The sequence below is a fragment of the Phyllosticta citribraziliensis genome (assembly GCF_038025025.1).
Source record: "Phyllosticta citribraziliensis strain CPC 17464 chromosome Unknown J3D65scaffold_2, whole genome shotgun sequence".
NCBI classification, from domain to species: domain Eukaryota; kingdom Fungi; phylum Ascomycota; class Dothideomycetes; order Botryosphaeriales; family Phyllostictaceae; genus Phyllosticta; species Phyllosticta citribraziliensis.
Window position 1 is genome coordinate 153,454 of NW_027117339.1, and position 20,394 is coordinate 173,847.

The following is a 20,394-nucleotide window of genomic DNA, read 5'->3' on the forward strand; positions in this document are numbered from 1 at the left end:
CTAGCTACTTATAGGGAACACATAGGAGGCAGAGAAGAAGGCCTTTCTAGAGAAGGTATAGGAGATAGAGAAGTGGAACTTGAAGGAGAACACATAGGAGCCGGAGAACTAGTTACTCCCAGAGAACATGCGGGAGGCGGAGAACGTCGACCAGGACGCCGCACATCTGCTTCGGCTTCGGCTCATACTTCTCGGAGCGGCGACCGGAGGCGGCTTTAGCGATCAGGTGGGTCTCGTAATCGGCCATGATGACCGGCATGAATACTGTCTTGAAGACGTCGTTGAAAGACGTCTCGTCTCTGGTCATGTCTGGGCGACCAATCGAAAGCGGGTTGTCGCCCATCGGCTTCTCGACAACGGCATCCTCTTCTTTCTGACCGGCGACAAACTCGCCGTGGTCCCGCTTCCGGCCTCTGGTCTTCGGCTTGGTCTTGGGGCAGTCGGGGTAATCGCCCTGCACCCATGCCGTGAAGACCACGGTGTTGTCGTGGTCGGCAGCGATGAGTCTCATCTCGCCAAGGAGCTGCTCCAGCGCGTCGTCTGACATTTGACGTCCGTGTTGCTCTTCCAGCTTGGCCTTCAGCCTGGGCTTCATGGCGTCAGGCACGTCGCCCTTGCGGGCATCCATCATGGTGATGGGAGAATTGCCGGCCGTTGCCAGCCAAGGCGCGAGCGTGTGGTTGCCCGGAGGCGGCGGCGGAGGCTGAGCACCAGGCGGAGGGGGCGGGAGAGGCTCGGGCTCATCGTTGCGCTCATGGTGGGCTCACCGAACATCTGGATCCAGACTTGCCGCATCGTGTTATAGCCTTTTACGGTGTCGATCGAACGGTTGAGCGTTACGCCCAGCGCCTGGAGGTGCGGCACGAGCGTGTAACCCTTCATGGGGTTCTTTTCCATTCGGGTGATGGACTCGGCACCAAAATAAATGTACGGCTATGGCTTGCCGTTGCGCTGCATGGTGATGAACATGAAGTGACCTTCTTCGGTGAACTTCATCCGCTTGGATTGGCGGATGCCCTCCATGGGCGGGTTGTCCCGTTTCTCGACGTAGTTGGCCATACTGTCAGGAGAAAAGCTGGAGGAGAGCCTGAGGCGGGATATCAGTAACTGCAGCTGCTAATGGAGATCTAGGTTCAAGAAGAGGAGAAGTGCCCGCTTACGGAGAACACGTAGGAGCTAGAGAAGGCCATAGCTCGCAGAGATCTAGATTCGAGAAGAGGAGAAGCGCCGACTTATCGAGAACACGTAGGAGGTAGAGAAGGCTGGCATGGCCCATGGAGAACATGTCAGACACAGCGTGGGATAACCATGTAAGGACTCAATAGACTGCCGTGTTCTAGCATTGGATCCGAGGAGGCTTTAGGGGCAAGACGACGAAGCCAGAGAGGAAGAGGGCGAGGAAGACGAAGAAGAAGACAATGCCATCTGGCCACCATAGCACCTCGAGCAGGCCCCACAAGAGGGCCAAGCACGATTCAGAAAAACGCCACGTCCTCGAAGACCTCGTATACAATTCACTCACACCAGTGGTTGACGGCGAGCTCGAGAAGCTCAGACTTGTCCAGGAGGCGACAGGCGATTTCCTTAGTCCACTACAGTTGGACTTTGGAGCCCTTGTTGGTGAGCTCCAAACCATCATCAAGGAACGCCAACAATTTGCGAAAAAGACTGGAGACTTTGCGGGCGCCTTTAAGGACGTCGAAGCCATCACCACGACGCTTGCTCAGTGTTGGGCTGAGAAGGCTAGAATCAGGAGATCCTTAATGCTCTCCGGATGGGGTGACAGCTCTCCGGAACTTTCCCTTAAAGGAGAACTAAATGTTCTCCTCTCTAGAGAGAGCGCCAGTTCTCCGGAACTTCCCCTTCAGGGAGAACTAGGTGTTCTCTTCTCTAGAGAGAGCGCCAGTTCTCCAGAGCTATCCCTTAAGGGAGAACTAGTTGTTCTCTTCTCTAGAGAGAGTGCCAGTTCTCCACAACTTTCTTTCAAAGGAGAACTAGACCTTCTCTCCTCTAGATAGAGCACTATTTCCTAAGACGCAAAATTTTGCCGTCGCTAGTTGCGTAAAAGAGGAAGAAGAGACGCCGGAGCTTTTTTAAGACTGCGCCGTGTAGTGTTATCCTCACCCATGTGTGGCATCATTCTGGGATCCTTGCTGCCGGCAAGAAGATTCGCAAACGAGAATGCAGGTGGCTCAGTGCGTGGTGACGACTGCGGCCCCTTCCCCTTTGCTGGTACCTATTCCTTGCTTTGATTCTTTTGGGGCGACATTATGGTCTTTGCCGAGGCGCCCGAACTGGAGTGCTGCACCGGGATGAGCGGACATTTCCATGGCCGATACGCGGCATTTTACTTCTTCTTCTTCTTTTCTTTCTTCATTCGATTTTAGAGAGCGACATTCTACGCTTCGCAGAACCACACGAGATGGGATGATAAGAGATGAGCGGGCGATTCGGTGGTCGACATGCGGCAAAAATCCATTTTTTTCTGATTTATTTTCTGGTCCCTGCAAAGTAGCTAGCACTCTACATTTGCCTCTGCCTTCAAGTGCAACCTCAGGTGGCTGTAGTTTTCAGATGTGTTAAGACAGGCAAAGGACTTTTAGAAAGAAAATGTCTTGAATAGTGACGGAAGAGCATCAAAAGTGCCATTTTCCCGAACGCATTGCGCTGAAATTGCCAGTCACAGCGTGGAGAACTCGTTGATTCGGGCGGAGTGCGGACAAGGAGCATTCGACCGACGTTGCGCAGCGCGGCGAGGAGCGTTCAAGCCGCAGCGCAAAAGAAGACAGGGAGTTCTTGAGCTTTGTCGGGTCCAATGCCCAGGATCTGCGAGTGGGATTGTGAGCGGTTGCACGCCCCGACCTCTGCATTATGCTCAGCGACCGTCCCAGCCAGTAGGAACTCGACCCTTTCGAGGTCACCGTAAGTTGATCGTTAGAACGTCAGAGACGAATAAAGCTGAGTACCGGTCTAGCACGAGGCCCCCTCCCACGGAACACTCCTCACCGAGCAAAAGAAGCGCACCACCAACACCGCCATCCTGGCCATCAATATCAAGGCCGAGACGTTCAAGATGGAGACGCTCGTAAGTTTTGTTGCCAGACTTCGAGAAGATACTAAATTATCTCGCAGGACCAGATTGCGCTCTCGAGGCTTCTGGACATGAAGGATGTTCTGGACAAGCTGGTCTTGGAGACTGGTATTCATCAGCATTGCTTTGGCGAGCTGGGCGGCATTCTCAATGTCGCCGCAACCAGTGACGTTCCTGACGCCAGCGGCTGTGACATCAAGGAGGCTCCCAGGGGAAGCTTTAGGACGTACCTGAGGGGCCTTCATTGCAGACATATACTCTGCGATCAAGAATCCAGACTAAGATAGTGGATTAAGCTGCACTCTCAAAGCCATCTGAGAAAGTACCAACTGAAAATCTGAAATCGCAGGGCGAAGAGGGGAAAACAAAAAGGAGAAGCCCTTTCTTTGACCCTTCTCTGGCAGATCCGCCAGCGCTCTACATCTTGCCTTTCCGATAATCAAGCTAAAATCCACAACAAAGAGCTGTTCTGGTGGTCGCCGCATGTTGACATGAAATTTGCAAATACAAAAATCAGACTGGCGAGCGGAAACTGTTGGAAAACAATACAATATAAACGAGAGGAAGGAGAGCAGTTTGTCAGGGCCGGCAGCGCAAAAGCAGAGCGGAGCCCAACAAGAAGGTATGATCGGATTGTGCTCCACAGTCTGGAAGTGTAATCCCCAAGCCAGCCCACGCGTGGTGAGGGTTACCAGACTGGGAACCTAGTCCTCATCTTTGTCCCAACAGCCGTACAAAGACAAATGTGCCTCGAAGTCCTGGCTGGTGGCAAAGGCCTTGCCACACGAGCACTCCCAGTACGCGACTTCGACCGTGCGGAGGTGCTTGACGTGCTGCAGCCACTTGTCGTGGCTGCATGCCTTCTTGTCCCAGAATTTGCCACAGCTGTGGCACTTGATGGCCGTATCTGGCGATGGGAGATTGGCGAGCGCGGTGAAGAAGGGCTCGCAATGTGATTCGATGCCCAAGGATCGTGCCATGGACTTGGCATCATTGATCGACGCCAGCCACCATGTTGATCTCCCGCTCCTGATCGCGTGCGCCGATGGGTAGTCGGCCTTCAGTTGGGCTTGAACCGTCCTAGAGTGACCTGCAAACTTTTGGCCAGAAGGAGAGTGGAGATATGAAACGAAGAAGTCGCAATGCTTCAACTCCCCCTTCAGGCGGATAGTCTGGCGGTAGTCGCTGTTGTATCGGAGGGCGTGGTAGTTTCTGTTCTTTGAAATGATTGGTTTCCTTTGCTGATAGGGTCTGTTCTCGCCATCCTCCACGTTCTCACCGTGATCGTTGGTGTCGTCGAGGAGGGAGGGAGGGAAGGGGGGGTTGGAGCAGGGGAGAGTAGAGAGGGAGGGAGAGAAGAGGATCGAGTGTGTATGCAAGGAGCATTCATCTGGTGAGGCGTATGCGGAAGGCTTTTAATGGCTTCATCGCCCTCATTATCCTGCTCAGAGTCCCCGGCCTAGAACAGTCGGGGGAGAGGGGGGAGGGGGAGGAGAGAGAAGAGAGAAAAGAGAAAGAAACAGCGTATATGTGCAAGGAGCATTCATCTGCTAAGGTGCCTGCGGAAGACTTTTGATAAAGCCATCGCGCTTGACATCCTGCTCGGAGTCCCTGTCCAGGAGAGTCGGGGGAGAGAGGAGAGAGAGTCTGTGTGCATGGAGCATTCGTCTGCTGGGGTGTCTGCGGAAGGCATTTAATGGCGTCATCTCCCTCATGATCCCGCTCGGAGTCCCCTACCCAGGACAGGAGGGGGAGGGGGAGAGAGGAGAGAGGAGGGTGAAAAGAGAAAGAAACAGCGTGTGTGTGCAAGGAGCATTCGTCTGCTGGGGTGTCTGCGGCAGGCATTTAATGGCGTCATCTCCCTCATAGTCCTGCTCGGAGTCCCCTGTCCAGGATAGTTGGATGGTGCAGAAACACGCATCCAAGATGCTGGGCTTTCTGCCTGCAGCTTGAATGCTCCCTGTTACCCCCCGCCGGAATCCTCGGGCAAGACGATCGAGACCCGGTTCCAGTCATAAACGCGTCCCCGCATCGACATTCGCGGTAAGCGAGTTCTTCCGGTGCAAATCTACGGTCGTGTTGAATGTGCCTTGTCCAGTTCTTGAAAGGCATTTTTGTCTTGTCCCAGCTCAGGCGACATTGACCGCATCGTATTTTCTGGTCGGCAGCAGGACGATTGGCGACTGCTTGAAAAAAGTGTACACATTGGCTTAGTATACCAAGCTTCTCGGCATACGTACGGGCATCCTGAAGAGGTAACAGGATTATCGACTGCGTGCCCTTCTTGAGCAGGAAGCGCTGAGGGAAATCCTGCTCAAGCTGTTGTCTGTCGACATCAGCTGCTGAAATTCCAGCCATCTTCCACATGAAGGTGGCATAGCAATATCCTTCCTCAATGTGGGCAATCAATCGCTTTGTTGTCGGAGGATCGCTGGAAAGCCTCATGTATATGTTGCTGGGGTTTTGGTAGACGAGAGGTTTCGGGGGTTCACCACCGCTCGTGGTGCGCTCTTCGATACGTTGGGTGTTTACCTGGGAATCTAACAGCTCGTCCAGCTCCTTGTCGTTGTATTGGGCGGTGACTTTGTCTTCAGCAGCAAGTGCTGCTGACCTCCGGGCCCTCTGTTCATATCTCGTCACTTCTGGTTGGACGGTGGCTTTCCTCTTCCGCCTTGGCCTTTTGCTCGCGGGTTCCGTTGAGTCAATGGGTTGCGTAGGCAGGACGAGCTGTTCTGCTTCCTGGACCTGGGCTGCCGGTGGTGGGATAGCACTTTGTTTGGCGGCTTGGTCTCGTCTCTGGGGCGCTTCACATGCCCGATCAATTTGCTCTAGAGCAGTGTGTAGCTCTTCTTCCTGCTCCGATGCGTAGTTACGGATGAATAATCTTCGTGAGGTCAGAAACCTCCCGGCTCCTCCTCGCTGGGGATCCAGTGGACTGTCATATTTATGGTGGGAGGGAGGCAGATTAGGGAGAGAGAGGAGGAGAGAGGGAGGGAGAGAGAGAGAGAGAGAGTGTGTGTGTGTGTGTTTAGGGAGCATTCATCCGCGTATGCGCTGGACAGGATTCGGGGTAGCAGTGGAGTAAAGCCGCCGCGCAGAGCTTGCAGGCTTTTCATCTTTCTGGCAGGAGCTTGAACGCTCCCTGTCACGGGGCGCCACACGGATTGAATGATTCTTGAACACTACTCTCTTTCAAGCACGAAGGCTTCCTGTAAGTACGAGCATCGTCGTAGCGTAAACATGTGAACGTATAAACCTCCGATCTTGCAGAATCCTGCAGCTTCGCGAAGGATATTGTGTCGCCTCTAGGCCTAGAGGCGTCTGCCGTCCAGCTAGAGATCCAACGGCAAGGATTTCTTCGCTTAGTTTGTCGAGGCGGGAGAAACGTGATCATTTGAACTATCCATTCCCGACGATCAAATCGAATGTGGCGAGCTCGCAGAGGTGTTGATATGTCCCTTGTGTGAAGACTGTGGCAAACGAAAAAGCGGGAACAATTGAACAATGGCGACGATTTGTCGAAAAGTTCAGGGGCTCAGCCATAATGATTGTCAATGACGAGGTTCTCTTCACGAAGATGGATGGTTCTGAGAGACCGGGGACTTCTATAGTCCTTGAGATATCGCCGATTCGAATAGCTCGCGAGCCGAACTGGATCAATTCGAAGGGTAGCACTTGTTCCACCGCGGCTGTCCCTCTACACTGTCCTGTACATTCTGACAGCGGCGGGAGCATTCGTGCGGTTGAAGAGGTGCGTCTGGGGAGCATTCAAGCTCTGTCTCGCTCTGTCTCGCAACAGTGGACATCAGGGCGTAGTAGTTCCCATTCTTCGAAATGATTGGCTTGCCACGTTGGTGGGGTCTACCCTCCTCCTCTTGGAATTCTTCATCATCAATGCTGGTGTTTTCGTTGCCTGGATCAAATGGGTCATCACTATCATCCCCGATGCCAAGTAGCTCGTCCTCTCCAGTGGCCTCATACTGGTTTGCAGTCTGCTGTTGTGCCACTAAAGCAGCAGCTCTGGTAGCCCTGCGGTTGGTTGGGAGAGAGAGAGAGAGAGAGTTTGTGTGTGTCCAGGGAGCGTTCGTCCAGTTGAAGGGTAATGCCTCTGCTGTATGATGCCCTGTAGGCCAAGTGACTCGTCCTATCTGGTGGGCTTGTACTGATCTTCGTAGGTAGGGTGTATTCCGTGGCTGCGCGCTTCTGTTTTTGGCGTGGATCTTTGCAGCTGTAGCGGCAGTCTGGTTGCCCTGCGGTTGGTTGGTGTATCTCCTGGGTGTCTTTAGTACCAGGCGTAGAGAGGTCGGGATAAGGAGGAGTAGCGTTGCTAAGAGTTGTATCTTGACGCCTCCTTTTGCTGTCTGCGGCTTGGATTTGGGTCCGGGCCGGGAGAGATAGCGTGACTTGAGTCTGTCGAGGGCTCAAAAGTGAGCCGCCAGGGAGTATTATGCGCTGGATGGGTGCCCTTTGCTGCTTCGAAAATTTCGCGGCTTCTCCAAGCCCGGAATTACTCTGCCATGTGGGTTCCAGATCTCGAATCTCGAATGCTCCTCCCGCGTCCACCGTGGGAACAAACGGAAAAACCCCCCTGTACGCCTTGTCGGCTCTCGGCTGCTTCCTGGCCATTCCAGTATTTACCAGCGGAGCATCCCTGGTAAAGAGGTTCTCCTGGAATAGGCATTTCATCCACAACGATCTCCGTCCCCTGTGGTAGTGTTCGATGGACCACGCCGAGGGCATGTCAGGCACTCGCACTCCTGGACTCCTTGTGGCTTTTCCCATTCATTGGATGACTTTGGGTCCCTTGTTCGTTTTCTGGACATGCGAAGATATCGAGGATGACCAAAAAGGAATTGAGTGAGTTTTTGTTTTTGTCCGGTCCCCAGGGTATGCGAGTCTACGATCCGAGCCATGGGAAAGTCGTCAAGTGAGCCAGGGTTCATCAAACCCATCCACAACACAAGAACCAACCCTCCAAACATCAACAGCGAGCAAATCAACAAGCACAACAACCTTACCCCAACAGCCGCCCTCGCTCTCTCACAAGCCGAGGGCCGCGCAGGTGGTCAAGGCGCCGCCAGACACGTATAAAAGGGCGATTCTCCTCCGCCCAACTCCTCTCCTTTGCAACAACAACATGATCAGCCGCGTGAAGGTCCCCAGACCTGATGGCTGTGACACGCGGGTCAGGGCTGCCTCCCCCAAAGCCTGGGCGGGTGGGAAACCCCAGCGACGTTGGTGCCGTACCCGGGCGGCACTGACGCGCTGGGGGGCATAATGCTGTGAATGTGAACATGATCAGCCGCGTGAGAGTCGTCGGACTTGATGGCTGTGACACGCGGGTCAGGGCTGCCTCCCCCAAAGCCCGGGCGGGTGGGAAACCCCAGTGATGTTGGTGCCGTACCCGGGCGGCATCGACAAGCTGGGGGGTACAATGCTGTGAATGTGCTTGCTTGCTTGACTTGACCTTGTGCGTTTGGAGGTGGCGACGCGAGGGCGATGGAGGAGAGAGTGTGAGAGGGATGGAGCGGAGTCTCGAAGCTCGAAGGCAGCTCCTCTGATCGTATGTCTTGAGCGGATGTGCTTTGAGTTGGTCGGTGGTCGAGGGATTCGAGCAACAGGTGGACTCTGGTATTCAACAGACGTTAGGGAGCGTTTCTCCTCCGCCTTCAGACTTTCCATGCTCTTGTCACCTGGCAAATCAGTCCACGGCCGCAGCGTCAATCGCTTGTTCAACGACTCTTCATCTTCGCTTCAGAAAGTACTGCTCGAGGCCTGACTCCGTGATGACTACAGGCCCACACCGACTGACTGAGAAGCAGGGTCGCATTCGATGAGAAACCCCCATAAATTGACGGCCATCCGCTCACAGATACACGAAACGTCTTGCGTCGGTCGTTGTCTCCCGCTTTTGTAGACGGCCGGGATGGCGTGCTCAGTGCGTTGCCGGTGAGGCGGGAGCGGGTCCGCTGCTCGATTCAGCGAGGCGGAGAGCTCTGGCCGCCGTCACCAACAACGTCATTTTTCATGCGTATGGTGAGAAGGCAGGAAGCCAGGTCATTCGCATCGCATTCCTTGATTTGGCGACTTCGATTGGTGCGTTGATTTATAGGCACGTCGGCCGGTCATTCTGAGATGTTGAGCCAAAGCTATCTGCGTGCGCTTGCTGCATCAACTCAACACCATGGCGACATTTACGTATGACCTACCTTGACGCTCGTGGCTGGACTGCCGTCGAATGACTGACTTGAGTAGTAAAGACTCGTACGCCCACGGCACCTATGCCGCTCTCCGCCCGGCCTACCCTGATCATCTCTACGACAAAGTCATCAGCTACCACGAGGGACCGCGCACCACAGCTCTCGACCTCGGCTGCGGTCCCGGCATCGTGACGCGAGCCGTGGCGTCCACCTTCCTTACCGTGACGGGCGTCGACCCATCGCCGGGCATGATATCGCAGGCAGAGCAGCTCACGGCACGCGACAGCTTCCCCAACGTGCGCTACCAACACGGCGCAGCCGAAGAGCTCAACTTTGCGCTCGACGGCAGCGTCGACGCCGTGGTGTCGGGGGAGGCGGCGCACTGGTTCGACTACTCGCGGCTGTGGCCAGAGCTGCACCGGGTGCTGCGGCGCGAAGGCACCGTCGCCTTTTGGGGCTACGCAGACCCCGAGTTCGTCGACTACCCGCGCGCGACGGCGATTCTCAAGCGCTGGACCTTCTCCGACGACAAGGATGCCTTGGGCCCGTACTGGAGCCAGCCCGGGAAGAGGATCGTCGAAGGATTGTACCGCGACATTGTGCCTGACCCGCGGTACTTTGGGGACGTGCAGAGGATCGAGTACGAGCCCGGCACGTCAGGCCCGCGCAGCGGTAAGGGTGAAGTGGTGCTTAGTCGGACGGCAACGGTGGAGGAGTGGAAAGAATATATGCGGACGTGGAGCGGGTGTCATGCGTGGCAAGAGGCGCATCCGGAGCAGACCAAGAGGAGCGCGGGCGGGCCAGGCGATGTGATGGATGCGATATACGACGAGATGATGGAAGCCGAGGAGTGGAAGGCAGACCAACAGCTGGAGCTGGAGTGGGGAACGGGAGTGGTGATGGCTCGGCGGGTGTAGGTGTAGGTGTAGGTTTAGCAGTCGGTCGGGTGTTGACTAGCAGGCGGTGGCCATAGCAACGGCCCTTGACCGCATAATGGACGCAGCGCCATGGACTGCTAGACTGTCATGTCAGGTCGCATTGTCCGAGGATTGTCCCCTACAACACCTCTCTCTCCATCTCTCCCCGGCCTCCAGAATCTCGCGGTGTTGCAACTCCAGCCTTTCCCCATATTTTTTGCGCGTCATAGTCGCATTCTACAGCAGCCGACATCAAGAATGGTAGGCTTCCGCTCTCGGTCCCTGCCCTCCGCTCAAGTGCATGCCGCCCCCAGCAACCAATGAAGCAACCCCTCGTCGCTCACCACTCTCGCGCCCGTTGCGTTGCACAACAACAATCAACAAGCGCCCGCCTCTCCACTCTTCTCCTAGCACTCACTCACTCATCACCGTCCCTGCCTCTCTCTTTCCTTTCCAGTCTGCATCTCTTTCTCCGTCTCCGTCGCATCCCTCCTCTCCGTCATGGCGTACGACAGCTCACAAGGCCAGGCCTCGACCAACTACAAAGAAGCGTTCCAGCTCTTCGACAAGCGCGGCAGCGGCCGCGTTTCACTCGACTCGCTGGGCGACCTGCTGCGCGCCTGCGGCCAAAACCCCACCCTCGCCGAGATCAAGGAGCTGGAGAAGACGGCCGGCGGCGACTGTGAGTTCGCCCAAACAGCCCCTAAACCCACCAATCCTCCTCCAACTCCGCGCGAGCAAGGCCCAACTAACACAACTCTTTCGCGGGAATTCAGTCGACTTCGACACGTTCAGCAAGATCCTCAACCGGCCCGGCGGCTTCCGCGACCCGGGCGACATCGACGAGTACTGCCGCGGCTTCGAGGTGTTCGACCAGAACCGGACGGGCTTCATCGGCGTCGGCCAGCTGCGCTACATCCTGACCAACCTGGGCGAGAAGATGAGCGACGACGAGGTCGACGAGCTGCTCAAGGCCGTCGACACCAGCTCGGGCGAGATTGCGTACAGAGGTGAGGCTGGCCCATTGCTATTACTACCACCAGGAAGACGGATGATGGAGAGCCTGAAGGATGGATGGATAGAATGCGACTTTGTGCTAACGCGCCCTGCTCCGACAGATCTCGTCTCCACGATCCTCGCAAACTAGGCTGGCCGGCCGGTTGCCGCGTGGCTCTACCCACCCTACCACAAACACACACACATCCACCTCCTTACTCTCACCAACCAACCAGACCACCTACAAACCGACTGCCACCTCACGGACGGCGTGCGCGCGAGCGGACCGGGGCGGGAGCAACACACATCTAGCGGGGCTGCTTTTGACGGGGCGTTTAATTGCGAATTGATTTGATTTGAATCGAATGGAAGTGGCTGCGAAAGGAAAGGATACCATTGTCCTCCCGCCTTGGCCTACTACTGCTACACAGATAGCTACCCATCACACCTCTGGGGCCGAGAGGGAAAGGGGGAGACGGGCTTGAATTATTCCACAACGGACCTTTGCTCCTGTTGTTGTTGATGTTGCTTTTGCCGTGCAGATACGGAGAGGATAGCTTATGCAGTTATGCCTTTTTGAAAAACTACAGTACTCCTGAATGCCTACGACTCTTCTTTCCTATGTCAAGTGATTTACTTTTCGGGGCTCTCTGTCTGCCATGTCATGTCTATCTAGACGGCTAAGGTACGGTGCTCGTGGGCTATATGTGCGCGTATCCCATCCATGGCCCGTTCTGTTCACACGCTGTCCTGTCCTGTCCTGTCCCGCCGCTCGCCATGCTATCCGTTCATGATGCTCCGCTGCAACAGACGCCTGCTTGCTTGTTTGATTGCTTGGCCCTGGTGCTCTGGCTCCGCGCTGTGTCGTGTTCTGCCTGGACGCAGCGTGCGGCGATCTACTGGACATGACGGAGCTAGTGAGGGCGCGGCGCTGTTTGTAACGTCGAGCAGTCCAACGCGTACGGTCGCGCCGCCACGATGTTAATCGCATGCACCAACCCCTCTATCCGTATCTCAAACAACCTTGCCCCGTCCCTGCCCCTGCCCCTCCTGCTCCCCCTCCGCCTCTCCTCTCCTGCCCCCAGCCATCTCCTCCGTACTCAGCAAGCCGCCGGGCAACAGATACACGACATTGTCTCTTCGTCCCGTCCTCGCCTTATTGCCCTCAGCCGGGGCACCAGCAAACTGACTCCAATCCAACCAATACCCCACCACGACGCGGCAGCGGGCGCAGCGGGCGCAGTATCGCTTCTCCAGGCCGTCGGGCCGCTGAATCACGAGCGGCGTGCGGTCGGGTTGCAGGGAGAGCGGGAGGGCGTAGTGTGGTGAGGCTTCTGTCTGTGCGTCGTCTGCTTCTGTGGTGGTGGGCGGGCTGCCGGGCAGCGGGAGGATGAACGCAGAATCGGAGGAGGAAGCTTCGGGGGAAGAGGCAGAGGCGGAGGCGCCGCGGCGAGGGATCAGGGCGAGCGGCGTTGTGCTGGCGAGGAGGAGCTGCGTGCAGAGGCAGTGGTAGGTGTGGATTTGTGCCGTGTCTGCGGGCGCGGGCGCGGGGGTGGTGGTAGTCGTGTCGTGCGCTGGTTGTGGTGGTGCGGCGGCGGCGGTCGTTGACATTTTAGGATGATGAAGCGCGGGCAGAGGAATTGGGGAATCTGATGGAGGGCTGGAGTGTGAGTTGAGCTGAGTGGGATGGTGGTGTGTTGGAGTTGTAGATGAGGAAATCCTGTAGGGCTGAACTTCCGTCCCACCGCACACAGTCGCGTCATCCTCCGAGCAAACGCGTCCACCCATTTCTTCCCCACACATAAACACACCAATTCATCGACCTCTCTCCTCAGCTCTACTCAACCCCCACGAAACCCTACGTCTCGACACCCAACGCCCCATCTCCAGCAGACGAACCCCATCACCACCATGCCACCGCACCCGCTCACAACAACGCCCCTCCACTTCGGCGCCTTCCCCATAACGCCGCAAATCTTCCACCTCACGCCCCTCAGCTTCGCGCTCGTGAACCTCAAACCGCTCCTCCCAGGCCACGTCCTCGTCTGCCCGCGGCGCGTCGTCCCGCGCCTCTCGCAGCTCTCCGCCGCCGAGGTCAGCGACCTGTTTCTCGCCGTGCAGCGCGTGTCGCGCATGATCGAGCGCGTCTACGCCGCCGACGCGCTGAACGTCGCGATTCAGGACGGCGTCGCGGCGGGCCAGAGCGTGCCGCATGTGCATGCGCACGTCATCCCGCGGAGGAGCGGCGATATGGACAGTAGGGGCGGCGGGGATAGGGTGTATGAGATGTTGGAGGGGGAGGAGGGCGATGTGGGGGGCGCTTTGAGGGAGGTGGAGAGGACGAGGAGAGAGAGGGAGAGCGATGGGAAGAGCGAGAGCGAAGGCGATGGGAAGAAGAGGGCGTTTGCGAAATCTGATGCTGAGAGGCTGCCGCGGAGTCTGGAGGAGATGGAGGAGGAGGCGCGGGGGTTGGCGATGGAGATGGAGAAGGAACTCGATTGATCGAGGTCTGTTTCAGGGACGTCTCTTGCTTGTCCTCTGCTCTATCTGGCCCCCTTGCCGGTCTGAGAGTTGGTGAGTCTGCTGGTGTGTCGTTGCTGTCCACGCTGCTTGATTTTCTTGACTAATGCTGAAGGAGAGGCGACGCGATAGATTTGGAGTAGACTCTCTTCTAAGACGACAACCGTGAAGATTTTCCGAAATCCACATCAACAAGCAGCCGATCAGCATGAGAAGACGAAGATGATGGGAGAAAAACCCTGCTTCGCCCAGCCTCTCGTAAAAGAAGGTGGTTCAAGACCCCGGAGGCAATCCATCCAATGGCAAGATGCCGGCGTACATTGCCTGCAGCAATGCAGCAAAAGGACTAGCAAAGAGAGAAAGAGTATTAAAAGACTATACTATACGACTACAACTCAAGCGGCAAAGGCAGCGCAATCCCCATACGCTGTTCGCGCAAGTTGCCCTACAACTGCTTCCGCAGCTTCTTACTTGCACCACCACCGTGCCCACCACCACCACCCAACAAATGCGCCCCACCACTCCTACTCTTGCCCATCCCCAACTTCTTCCGCGCGACCATCTTGACAGCCACAACAACGCCCCTGACGCCGCTGGTCTTCTCCTGCTCGCCGTCCGCGCTCGCGTTCTTGGCTCGCGTGCGCTGCCACACGTCGTTGCCCCTGTCGCGCAGCCACGTCTCGCCGCCGCCGTACCACCCGCGCAGCCACTCGTACCACGCGCGGTCGTAGATGCGCCAGAACTCGTCTTCCGTGTAGTACGCGTTGGCGTACAGCCACTTGAAGCCTCCCAGCCGCGCCACCGTCGCCTCGAGGTCGCGGTTGAGCTCGACGAACTTCTTGTGCTGGAGCGGGCCCGGGCCCCAGATGCCGAAGTTGAGGAGCATGATGGGCTCTTCGCGCTGTGAATCGACTTGTGTGTCGGAGGATGCAGGGACGGATGATGTGGCCGCCGCCTCGCCCTCAGCGTTGTCGGTGGTGTCGTTACCGTCCGGCTGTTGCGCTCCCCGTGTCGTTGTAATGCCGCCCCAGCCCTCGCGCTTCTCGTCGAATTCGACCGGCTTGTCCAACACGACCTCGCGGCCGACTCTAGCGCGCAGCGGTACCGTGTGTTTGCCTTCTATGCGCAGCGGACACAGCCACACGGGCCAAATATTGGTGTTCTTCTCATTCCACGTGGTCAACTCCTCGACTCTCTCCCTGTCAAACGGTATCGCGACGTCCTGGATGATGTACTGCGTCGTGTAGCGACTGGCATTGAGCGCGGCGTACATGGGCCGCGTGTGCATGAGCGGGTCCAGAATCGCGCGCATCACGCGGTTGAAGGGCGTGTGGAAGCGGCGAAAGGCGTAGCGGCCGGTCCAAAAGGCGCCGCGGTCATAACGGAAGAGGTAGTCGACGAGCGGCACCATTTCGACGTGGCCTGCCGCTTGCTTGTCGCCAGCTACTGCCTTGGAGGCTTTGCACATCTTTTCGGCGTGCACGTAGAACCAGGGGTCCATTCGCCCTGAAAAGGTTTGTATCGGCTTCTGCTTGCTTGGTCGACGGTCTGTCAGTCGGCCGAGCATGATGACCGTCTTTCCAGGCGCAAATGATATGCCATCGATGTAGTCGACGTCTGCCATGTGGATAGCCTCGTCGATAAAGCGATGGACTTCCGCCATCCCGTCAAGCCTAAAGTACTCCAGCTCAACGTAGTCTTTGGCGGGGATAAGTTGGATTTCAAACAGCGTCGTCACGGCCACGGTGCCATACGTGCCGGGCAAGCCTTTGAACAAATCCGCATTCTGCGTAGCCGACGCGCGCCGCCTCTCCCCGGTCATCAGAATAACGTCGACCCAATTGACAGTGCGGTCAAAGAAGCCGTACTTCCACGACGAGCTCTCGCCCGCCACGCCCATGTACCCGCCGCCGACAGTGATGCCGGGAAACTCCATAACGACGGGCGGGATGAGGCCCACTTGCAGCGTCGCCTCGACCAGCGTGTCCATGGGCACGTTGGCCTGGACGACGGCAACCCGCCGGTCTGCGTCGACCTCGAGCACGTGGTTGAAGGCGCTCATGTCGATCATCTTGTCCGGGTCGAATTCCACGATGCGCGTGCTGTTGGTCGACCCGTGGTAGATGCGGAACGTCTCCTTGCGCTTGTGGAAGTCGGCGACCTGTGCCGCGACCGCGGCCGCGGCCTGCTTGTGCTCGGACATTGCCGCCGTGTTTGATGCCATGCTCTTTTCGTTGTGTTTCTATATCTGAGATGGTGGGAATGGTGGGCTGAGAATGAGCGGCGTTGAGTTTTCCCCCAGCGTGACACGAGCGCTAATGTAATGCCGGATGATTCCTAATGAATATCCTGAGAACGAACGGAAATGTCGGTAAGCTCGTGTGAACAAAAGACCAAGAATGCTGTCGAGCAGTGGAGATGGAGCGATGGCATCCGACTGGTTGTTGTTGATGGCTGGGATGACTGGGCAAAGTGGCGTAGACGTGCTTGCGCGTACCGTGAGTCGCGACTGCGGTGGGGTCCCTGCTGTGCCTGCAAGTCCGACGTCATCCATCACCAAACGGTCAAGTGGAATATCACGTAGAAAGAATTGCATTTTCAAATTCCATCAAGCGTCGAAGACGCCTCAACTCCACGCAAAACCAACACCATGAAATGCAGCGAAAGACTCAAACATAGACAACATCCACAATCCTGTCCAGCAAAACCTCCCACGGCCTCTTCCCAATGATGCGCACAAAGTCTTTGCTCTTGCCATCGCCCTTGGCTACCCGCTTCAGCTCATCCTTCGCAATCGTGACGCCGTCCTTTCCACTCATCTTGTTCATTTCGCGCCACTCGCGCTCCGCCCTTTGCGCAACCCGCTGCGTCACCACATCGTCCTCGTCCACCTGGTACAAGTCGCACTTGTCGCAGACCGAGCAGCGCTCGCCCGGCCGCTCGCGAAAGTGCGGGCAAAAGTGGCCGTAGCCCTCGCCGGTGCCAATCGGCGCGCGGCAAATGTAGCACATGGAGTACCCGCAGGGACAGAGGAGCTTGTTGCAGCCGGAGCTCTTGACAAAGGACATGTGGCAGCGCGGGCAGGTCCGCTTGACGGCGTTGGAGATGGCATTCTCGACGTGCTGGCGGAGCGAGACGAGGGCTTTGGCGTGGCAGGTATGCGGGTCGCGCCATTCGGCGGTGCAAGAAATGCACGAGTCGCGGCCGCAGGCAGGGTTTTGGCAGCGGAACCGTTGTCCCATCCGGCGGCGGAGGACGCGTGCTTTGGAGTGTCGGAGCGGGGCGAAGAGGCTTTTGCGATTGAAGTTGGTTGTGAGCTGAACGGCTCCAATGGCGGCGATTGTCAAGAGGACGAAAAGCGACAAGAGGGGAGAAAGGAAGAAGGACAAGACTGCTACGACGCACCCCCCAATTAGACGGACGAATTTCCTGGCCAACAAGGATGATGGAACAGGGAGTCGGAGCCGCAGAGACATGTCGTCAACTTCGGCATAGTGGCAGAAAGGACAGTGAGTCAACGGTAGTTGGCTCTTGATTAGGACGTCGGTGGCAGCTCGTTGTTGAAACTTGGAAAAGGTTGTTTGCCCGTCTGGCTCTTCCAATAGAGCGCGCTGTAGCGACTCTTGCGGTACAAATCCCTGGCAACTGCCACCGGCCACGGGGGCGATGCAGTTGAGGGTGTGCCGCTCCAAGCTGATGCTTCGTGCCCAGCCTTGACCGTAAAGAGCTTCGTTGATCGCGAAGCGGACGCAGCGAAAGCAGATCCAGTGGCCGCTGGAGCTGCAGACGGTCATTTGCTCAAAAGAGCTAGACGTGAAGCAGCACTGGCAATAGTACATTTCGCCGGCCGACTCCGCTTCGTCGTCGTTGATGGAATTCGCGAAGGCACGGTCCTCTTGCAACTGCTCCTTGGTTTGCTTGGCCAAGATGGGGGCAACTAAAGTGTGGTAGAGTTCCTTGTTGAGCTCGGTGCTGCTGGTAGCGACGAGCCGAGGAGCAAGCGGTCCCCCAACGCCTGGGTCCGCCTTTTGCCATTGAATCAGAGGATGGTCGTCTTCCGAGGGCACCTTTCTCCTAGTAAAGAAGCTGGTGACTGAAAACCTCCAAGACTTGGACGACACGGCCAACAGTGCGGGGCGCGCTCGAGAGTACGAGTAGTTGCTCTCGGCCAAGACGGCCTTGATCGTAGAGTGACTCAACCCCTTGAACTCGGCATACAGCGCCTCCTTTGCCGCAGTCTTGTAGACTTCGCCCCGAAACTTTTCCGTCGTGGGCAGTCGGGCGCTAGTATCGCTCTCTTCAACCTCGAGCGGCGGCGCACGATGCCGACCCCGCACCCACTTGTCCTGTTTCTTCAAAAGAGCTTCCGTGATTACGTGTAGGCGGCTCTCCTCGGAGAAGCTGTCGAGCATCTCGCGGAAGACTTCTGGCTGGACATGAGGGAAGACGGAGGTCAAAATGTCCAGCTGCGAGTTGAGCTCTCTCAAGCCGGCGTCTTCTTCTTCGTCCTGGGCGAGATCGGGGTCAAAGGTCGGAGGTGAGTCTGCTGCGAGCCACGGAATGATGCTGGCGCTGTTGCTGGCGGAGCGCTTGGGAGGGTCGACAAAAGTGCCGGAGCGCGACGACAGCAAGCCGTGTTTAAACGGGCTTGGGATTCCGGCAAGCATGGCGGACGGCGTACATCGGATCTCGCAGGGACGGAGGAAAGGGAGGTCGAGGGGGCATGGTCCGGAAGGCAATAGAGGAATGGCAGGCCAGACGGTTGTCGTGGGGAGATGTTGACCGACTTTCGGGGCTCCGGGGATGTATGCGGGAGATCGTCGCCCGGGGTGCGTCAGGTCAGGTTTTTGCTCCACCCGGTCCGCAGCGCCCACCCTCCACCTCTCATCCTCACGGCAGTCCTCAGCTCAAGGAAACACAGCATCAAAACACCATCCACGCTTGCCGTCATTGCTGACTCGACCTGTCAGCTCAGCCCGCTCGACAACCCGCTTCCTGCGTCAGCCGTCGAGGCCCTCATCGGTACCTTGAGCCGACCAAAGCCATGACGGCTGCTAGCTTCTCTCGGACTCGCGACGACCCGTACTGACACCAAAGTCCCCGCCTGCTTTGGCCCAAAATCAGATGCCGCATCATGCTGAGTGTCAAGCGCTGCCGTCAACATCTGCCAACCCCCGCTTCACATGTACTTCTTGGCGGCCACCCCTCCCGCGGGAGATACCACCAGTCTCCACCATCAGCAAGCCACCAAAAATGTTGAAACATTCTCCGCACAGGCCAGAAGCGCGCTAGCACGCCTGTCTGTCATGCTCAACGATGCCCATGGGTGGTGTCAAAGGAATGCATATGCAAGAGAGGTACTATCGACAGTGTATGTACAGAGTGGCTACTGTGAGCCTAGAGTTTTGTACGTTGTGTGGATTATGATAGAAAAAAAAAGTCATTTGCCTCGTTCGCCGCCGCATCAACTCGTGAGCCTTTTTACATATAAGTGGGTGCCAGATTGACCCACGCCAGAGCTCTCCTGCAATCACTATTCTCCGTGATGGATATGTACACTGTTCAAGTCAGGCAAAGCTCTTCAATTGATGATTAATACTTACGATTACTTGACCTGGGGAGGGCCCTGTGGCAAAAAGACCGTCTTGGTAACGGCAGGAGGCGGACAGCCAGGGGGCACGATTGGCGCCGGAGCTTGAGCCGGTGGTCCTTGAGGTGCCGGCTGGACTGGGGGAGGTTGCTCCGGCGGTGGCTGAGTAGGCGGCGACGCTTCTGGCGGAGGAGCTGGTTGCGGCTCGCTTGGAGCTGGAGCTGGCGCGGGAGCGGGAGGAGGTTGAGCAGGAGGGGGTTGCTGGCCAGGAGGTGGAGTCTCGGCCGGCGGTGGAGCACCGGGTGGAGAAGCTGGGGTAGTTGGACCAGCGCCAGTGTCCGGGGGAGCCGTTGCAACACACTTGCAGAGCTCAATGGCTCCAGACGAGACCTTCAAGGCCTGGTTGACGTCCTGGTTGCAAGCCTTCAAGACACACTGCGTGATGGTAGGGTTCTTCTGGACCTTTTCCGAGTTGGAGCAACCGCAACGAAAGTCGGAGACGGGGACGTTGACGCAGCCAGCATCCTTTTGCGCTGAGAGCAAGCACTCCTGTCCGCACTGAGGAATGAGGGACAAGGCCGAGGAGACGCAGGCCTTTTGCGCGTAGGTTTGCGCCGCAAAGGCGGCCAAGAGGCCCGAGACCAAAGTGAAGGTGCGCATGGCGGTGGTCAGAAGACAGCGGCTGCTTGAGAAGATGTGCTACACCAAAGTGATGGTGCTTCTGGCCGTTGAGCAAAGACGTGCATACTTGACAAAGAGTACAGGTCCATCTTATATGCCGTGGACGAGGGTCTCAAGGCACATGTCGCTCGGTGATGCCATTCGACGCTCAGTACCCAATGCTCGACCTTCTCTCCGCGTCTCCACACGTCCCACCTGATTCCTAGGCTCGGTAAGAGGGTCAGCACGTTCTACACAACATCCAGGCCTGGAGATTCGGGCATATTCAGGAACTGCCTGATTAGTTTGTGCCCAATGCAGCCATGACGTTGCATCACGATCTCCTGCATACAGTCCTCGGCCCCGCTCCTGAGGCGCACATGGAGCCCGTGCCTTTGAGAAACGAAACAGGAAAACACC

The 20,394-nt window shown here is 57.1% G+C and overlaps 11 protein-coding genes across 11 annotated transcripts; 4 read left to right on the forward strand and 7 right to left on the reverse strand.

The window, feature by feature from the left end:
- Positions 1–80: 80 nt before the first annotated feature.
- J3D65DRAFT_673900 (uncharacterized protein) lies at positions 81–897 on the reverse strand (the record flags this gene model as incomplete). Its single annotated transcript, XM_066803539.1, has 2 exons — positions 81–751; positions 814–897. The coding sequence occupies 2 exons, from the start codon at positions 895–897 to the stop codon at positions 113–115; spliced, it is 723 nt and encodes a 240-aa protein (XP_066658270.1). The 3' UTR covers positions 81–112.
- Positions 898–933: 36 nt separating this feature from the next.
- J3D65DRAFT_664415 (uncharacterized protein) lies at positions 934–1,285 on the reverse strand (the record flags this gene model as incomplete). Its single annotated transcript, XM_066802738.1, has 2 exons — positions 934–1,087; positions 1,161–1,285. The coding sequence occupies 2 exons, from the start codon at positions 1,283–1,285 to the stop codon at positions 934–936; spliced, it is 279 nt and encodes a 92-aa protein (XP_066658271.1).
- Positions 1,286–1,380: 95 nt separating this feature from the next.
- Positions 1,381–3,378, forward strand: J3D65DRAFT_689582 (uncharacterized protein; the record flags this gene model as incomplete). The annotated part of the gene is made up of 4 exons (XM_066803892.1): positions 1,381–1,820; positions 2,917–2,922; positions 2,975–3,085; positions 3,133–3,378. Exons 1-4 carry the CDS (start codon positions 1,419–1,421, stop codon positions 3,376–3,378), a joined length of 765 nt encoding a protein of 254 aa, XP_066658272.1. The 5' UTR covers positions 1,381–1,418.
- J3D65DRAFT_673902 (uncharacterized protein) lies at positions 3,325–7,831 on the reverse strand (the record flags this gene model as incomplete). Its single annotated transcript, XM_066803540.1, has 4 exons — positions 3,325–4,303; positions 5,328–5,919; positions 6,957–7,097; positions 7,381–7,831. 4 exons carry the CDS (start codon positions 7,829–7,831, stop codon positions 3,796–3,798), a joined length of 1,692 nt encoding a protein of 563 aa, XP_066658273.1. The 3' UTR covers positions 3,325–3,795.
- A 1,270-nt stretch (positions 7,832–9,101) lies between these two features.
- On the forward strand, positions 9,102–10,290 carry J3D65DRAFT_612173 (S-adenosyl-L-methionine-dependent methyltransferase). Its single transcript, XM_066798995.1, has 2 exons — positions 9,102–9,289; positions 9,347–10,290. The coding sequence occupies exons 1-2, from the start codon at positions 9,276–9,278 to the stop codon at positions 10,206–10,208; spliced, it is 876 nt and encodes a 291-aa protein (XP_066658274.1). The 5' UTR covers positions 9,102–9,275; the 3' UTR covers positions 10,209–10,290.
- A 419-nt stretch (positions 10,291–10,709) lies between these two features.
- On the forward strand, positions 10,710–11,355 carry J3D65DRAFT_643996 (calmodulin; the record flags this gene model as incomplete). Its single annotated transcript, XM_066802125.1, has 3 exons — positions 10,710–10,890; positions 10,985–11,218; positions 11,327–11,355. 3 exons carry the CDS (start codon positions 10,710–10,712, stop codon positions 11,353–11,355), a joined length of 444 nt encoding a protein of 147 aa, XP_066658275.1.
- An 863-nt stretch (positions 11,356–12,218) lies between these two features.
- J3D65DRAFT_599794 (uncharacterized protein) lies at positions 12,219–12,815 on the reverse strand (the record flags this gene model as incomplete). Its single annotated transcript, XM_066797925.1, has 1 exon — positions 12,219–12,815. One exon carries the CDS (start codon positions 12,813–12,815, stop codon positions 12,219–12,221), a length of 597 nt encoding a protein of 198 aa, XP_066658276.1.
- A 300-nt stretch (positions 12,816–13,115) lies between these two features.
- On the forward strand, positions 13,116–14,051 carry J3D65DRAFT_689586 (HIT-like domain-containing protein; the record flags this gene model as incomplete). The annotated part of the gene is made up of 1 exon (XM_066803893.1): positions 13,116–14,051. One exon carries the CDS (start codon positions 13,116–13,118, stop codon positions 13,704–13,706), a length of 591 nt encoding a protein of 196 aa, XP_066658277.1. The 3' UTR covers positions 13,707–14,051.
- A 118-nt stretch (positions 14,052–14,169) lies between these two features.
- On the reverse strand, positions 14,170–15,927 carry J3D65DRAFT_643998 (FAD binding domain protein; the record flags this gene model as incomplete). The annotated part of the gene is made up of 3 exons (XM_066802126.1): positions 14,170–14,386; positions 14,420–14,625; positions 14,800–15,927. 3 exons carry the CDS (start codon positions 15,925–15,927, stop codon positions 14,170–14,172), a joined length of 1,551 nt encoding a protein of 516 aa, XP_066658278.1.
- A 372-nt stretch (positions 15,928–16,299) lies between these two features.
- Positions 16,300–18,691, reverse strand: J3D65DRAFT_612187 (uncharacterized protein). Its single transcript, XM_066798996.1, has one exon. It carries the CDS (start codon positions 18,389–18,391, stop codon positions 16,394–16,396), a length of 1,998 nt encoding a protein of 665 aa, XP_066658279.1. The 5' UTR covers positions 18,392–18,691; the 3' UTR covers positions 16,300–16,393.
- A 638-nt stretch (positions 18,692–19,329) lies between these two features.
- J3D65DRAFT_599798 (uncharacterized protein) lies at positions 19,330–19,974 on the reverse strand (the record flags this gene model as incomplete). Its single annotated transcript, XM_066797926.1, has 1 exon — positions 19,330–19,974. One exon carries the CDS (start codon positions 19,972–19,974, stop codon positions 19,330–19,332), a length of 645 nt encoding a protein of 214 aa, XP_066658280.1.
- Positions 19,975–20,394: the final 420 nt, after the last annotated feature.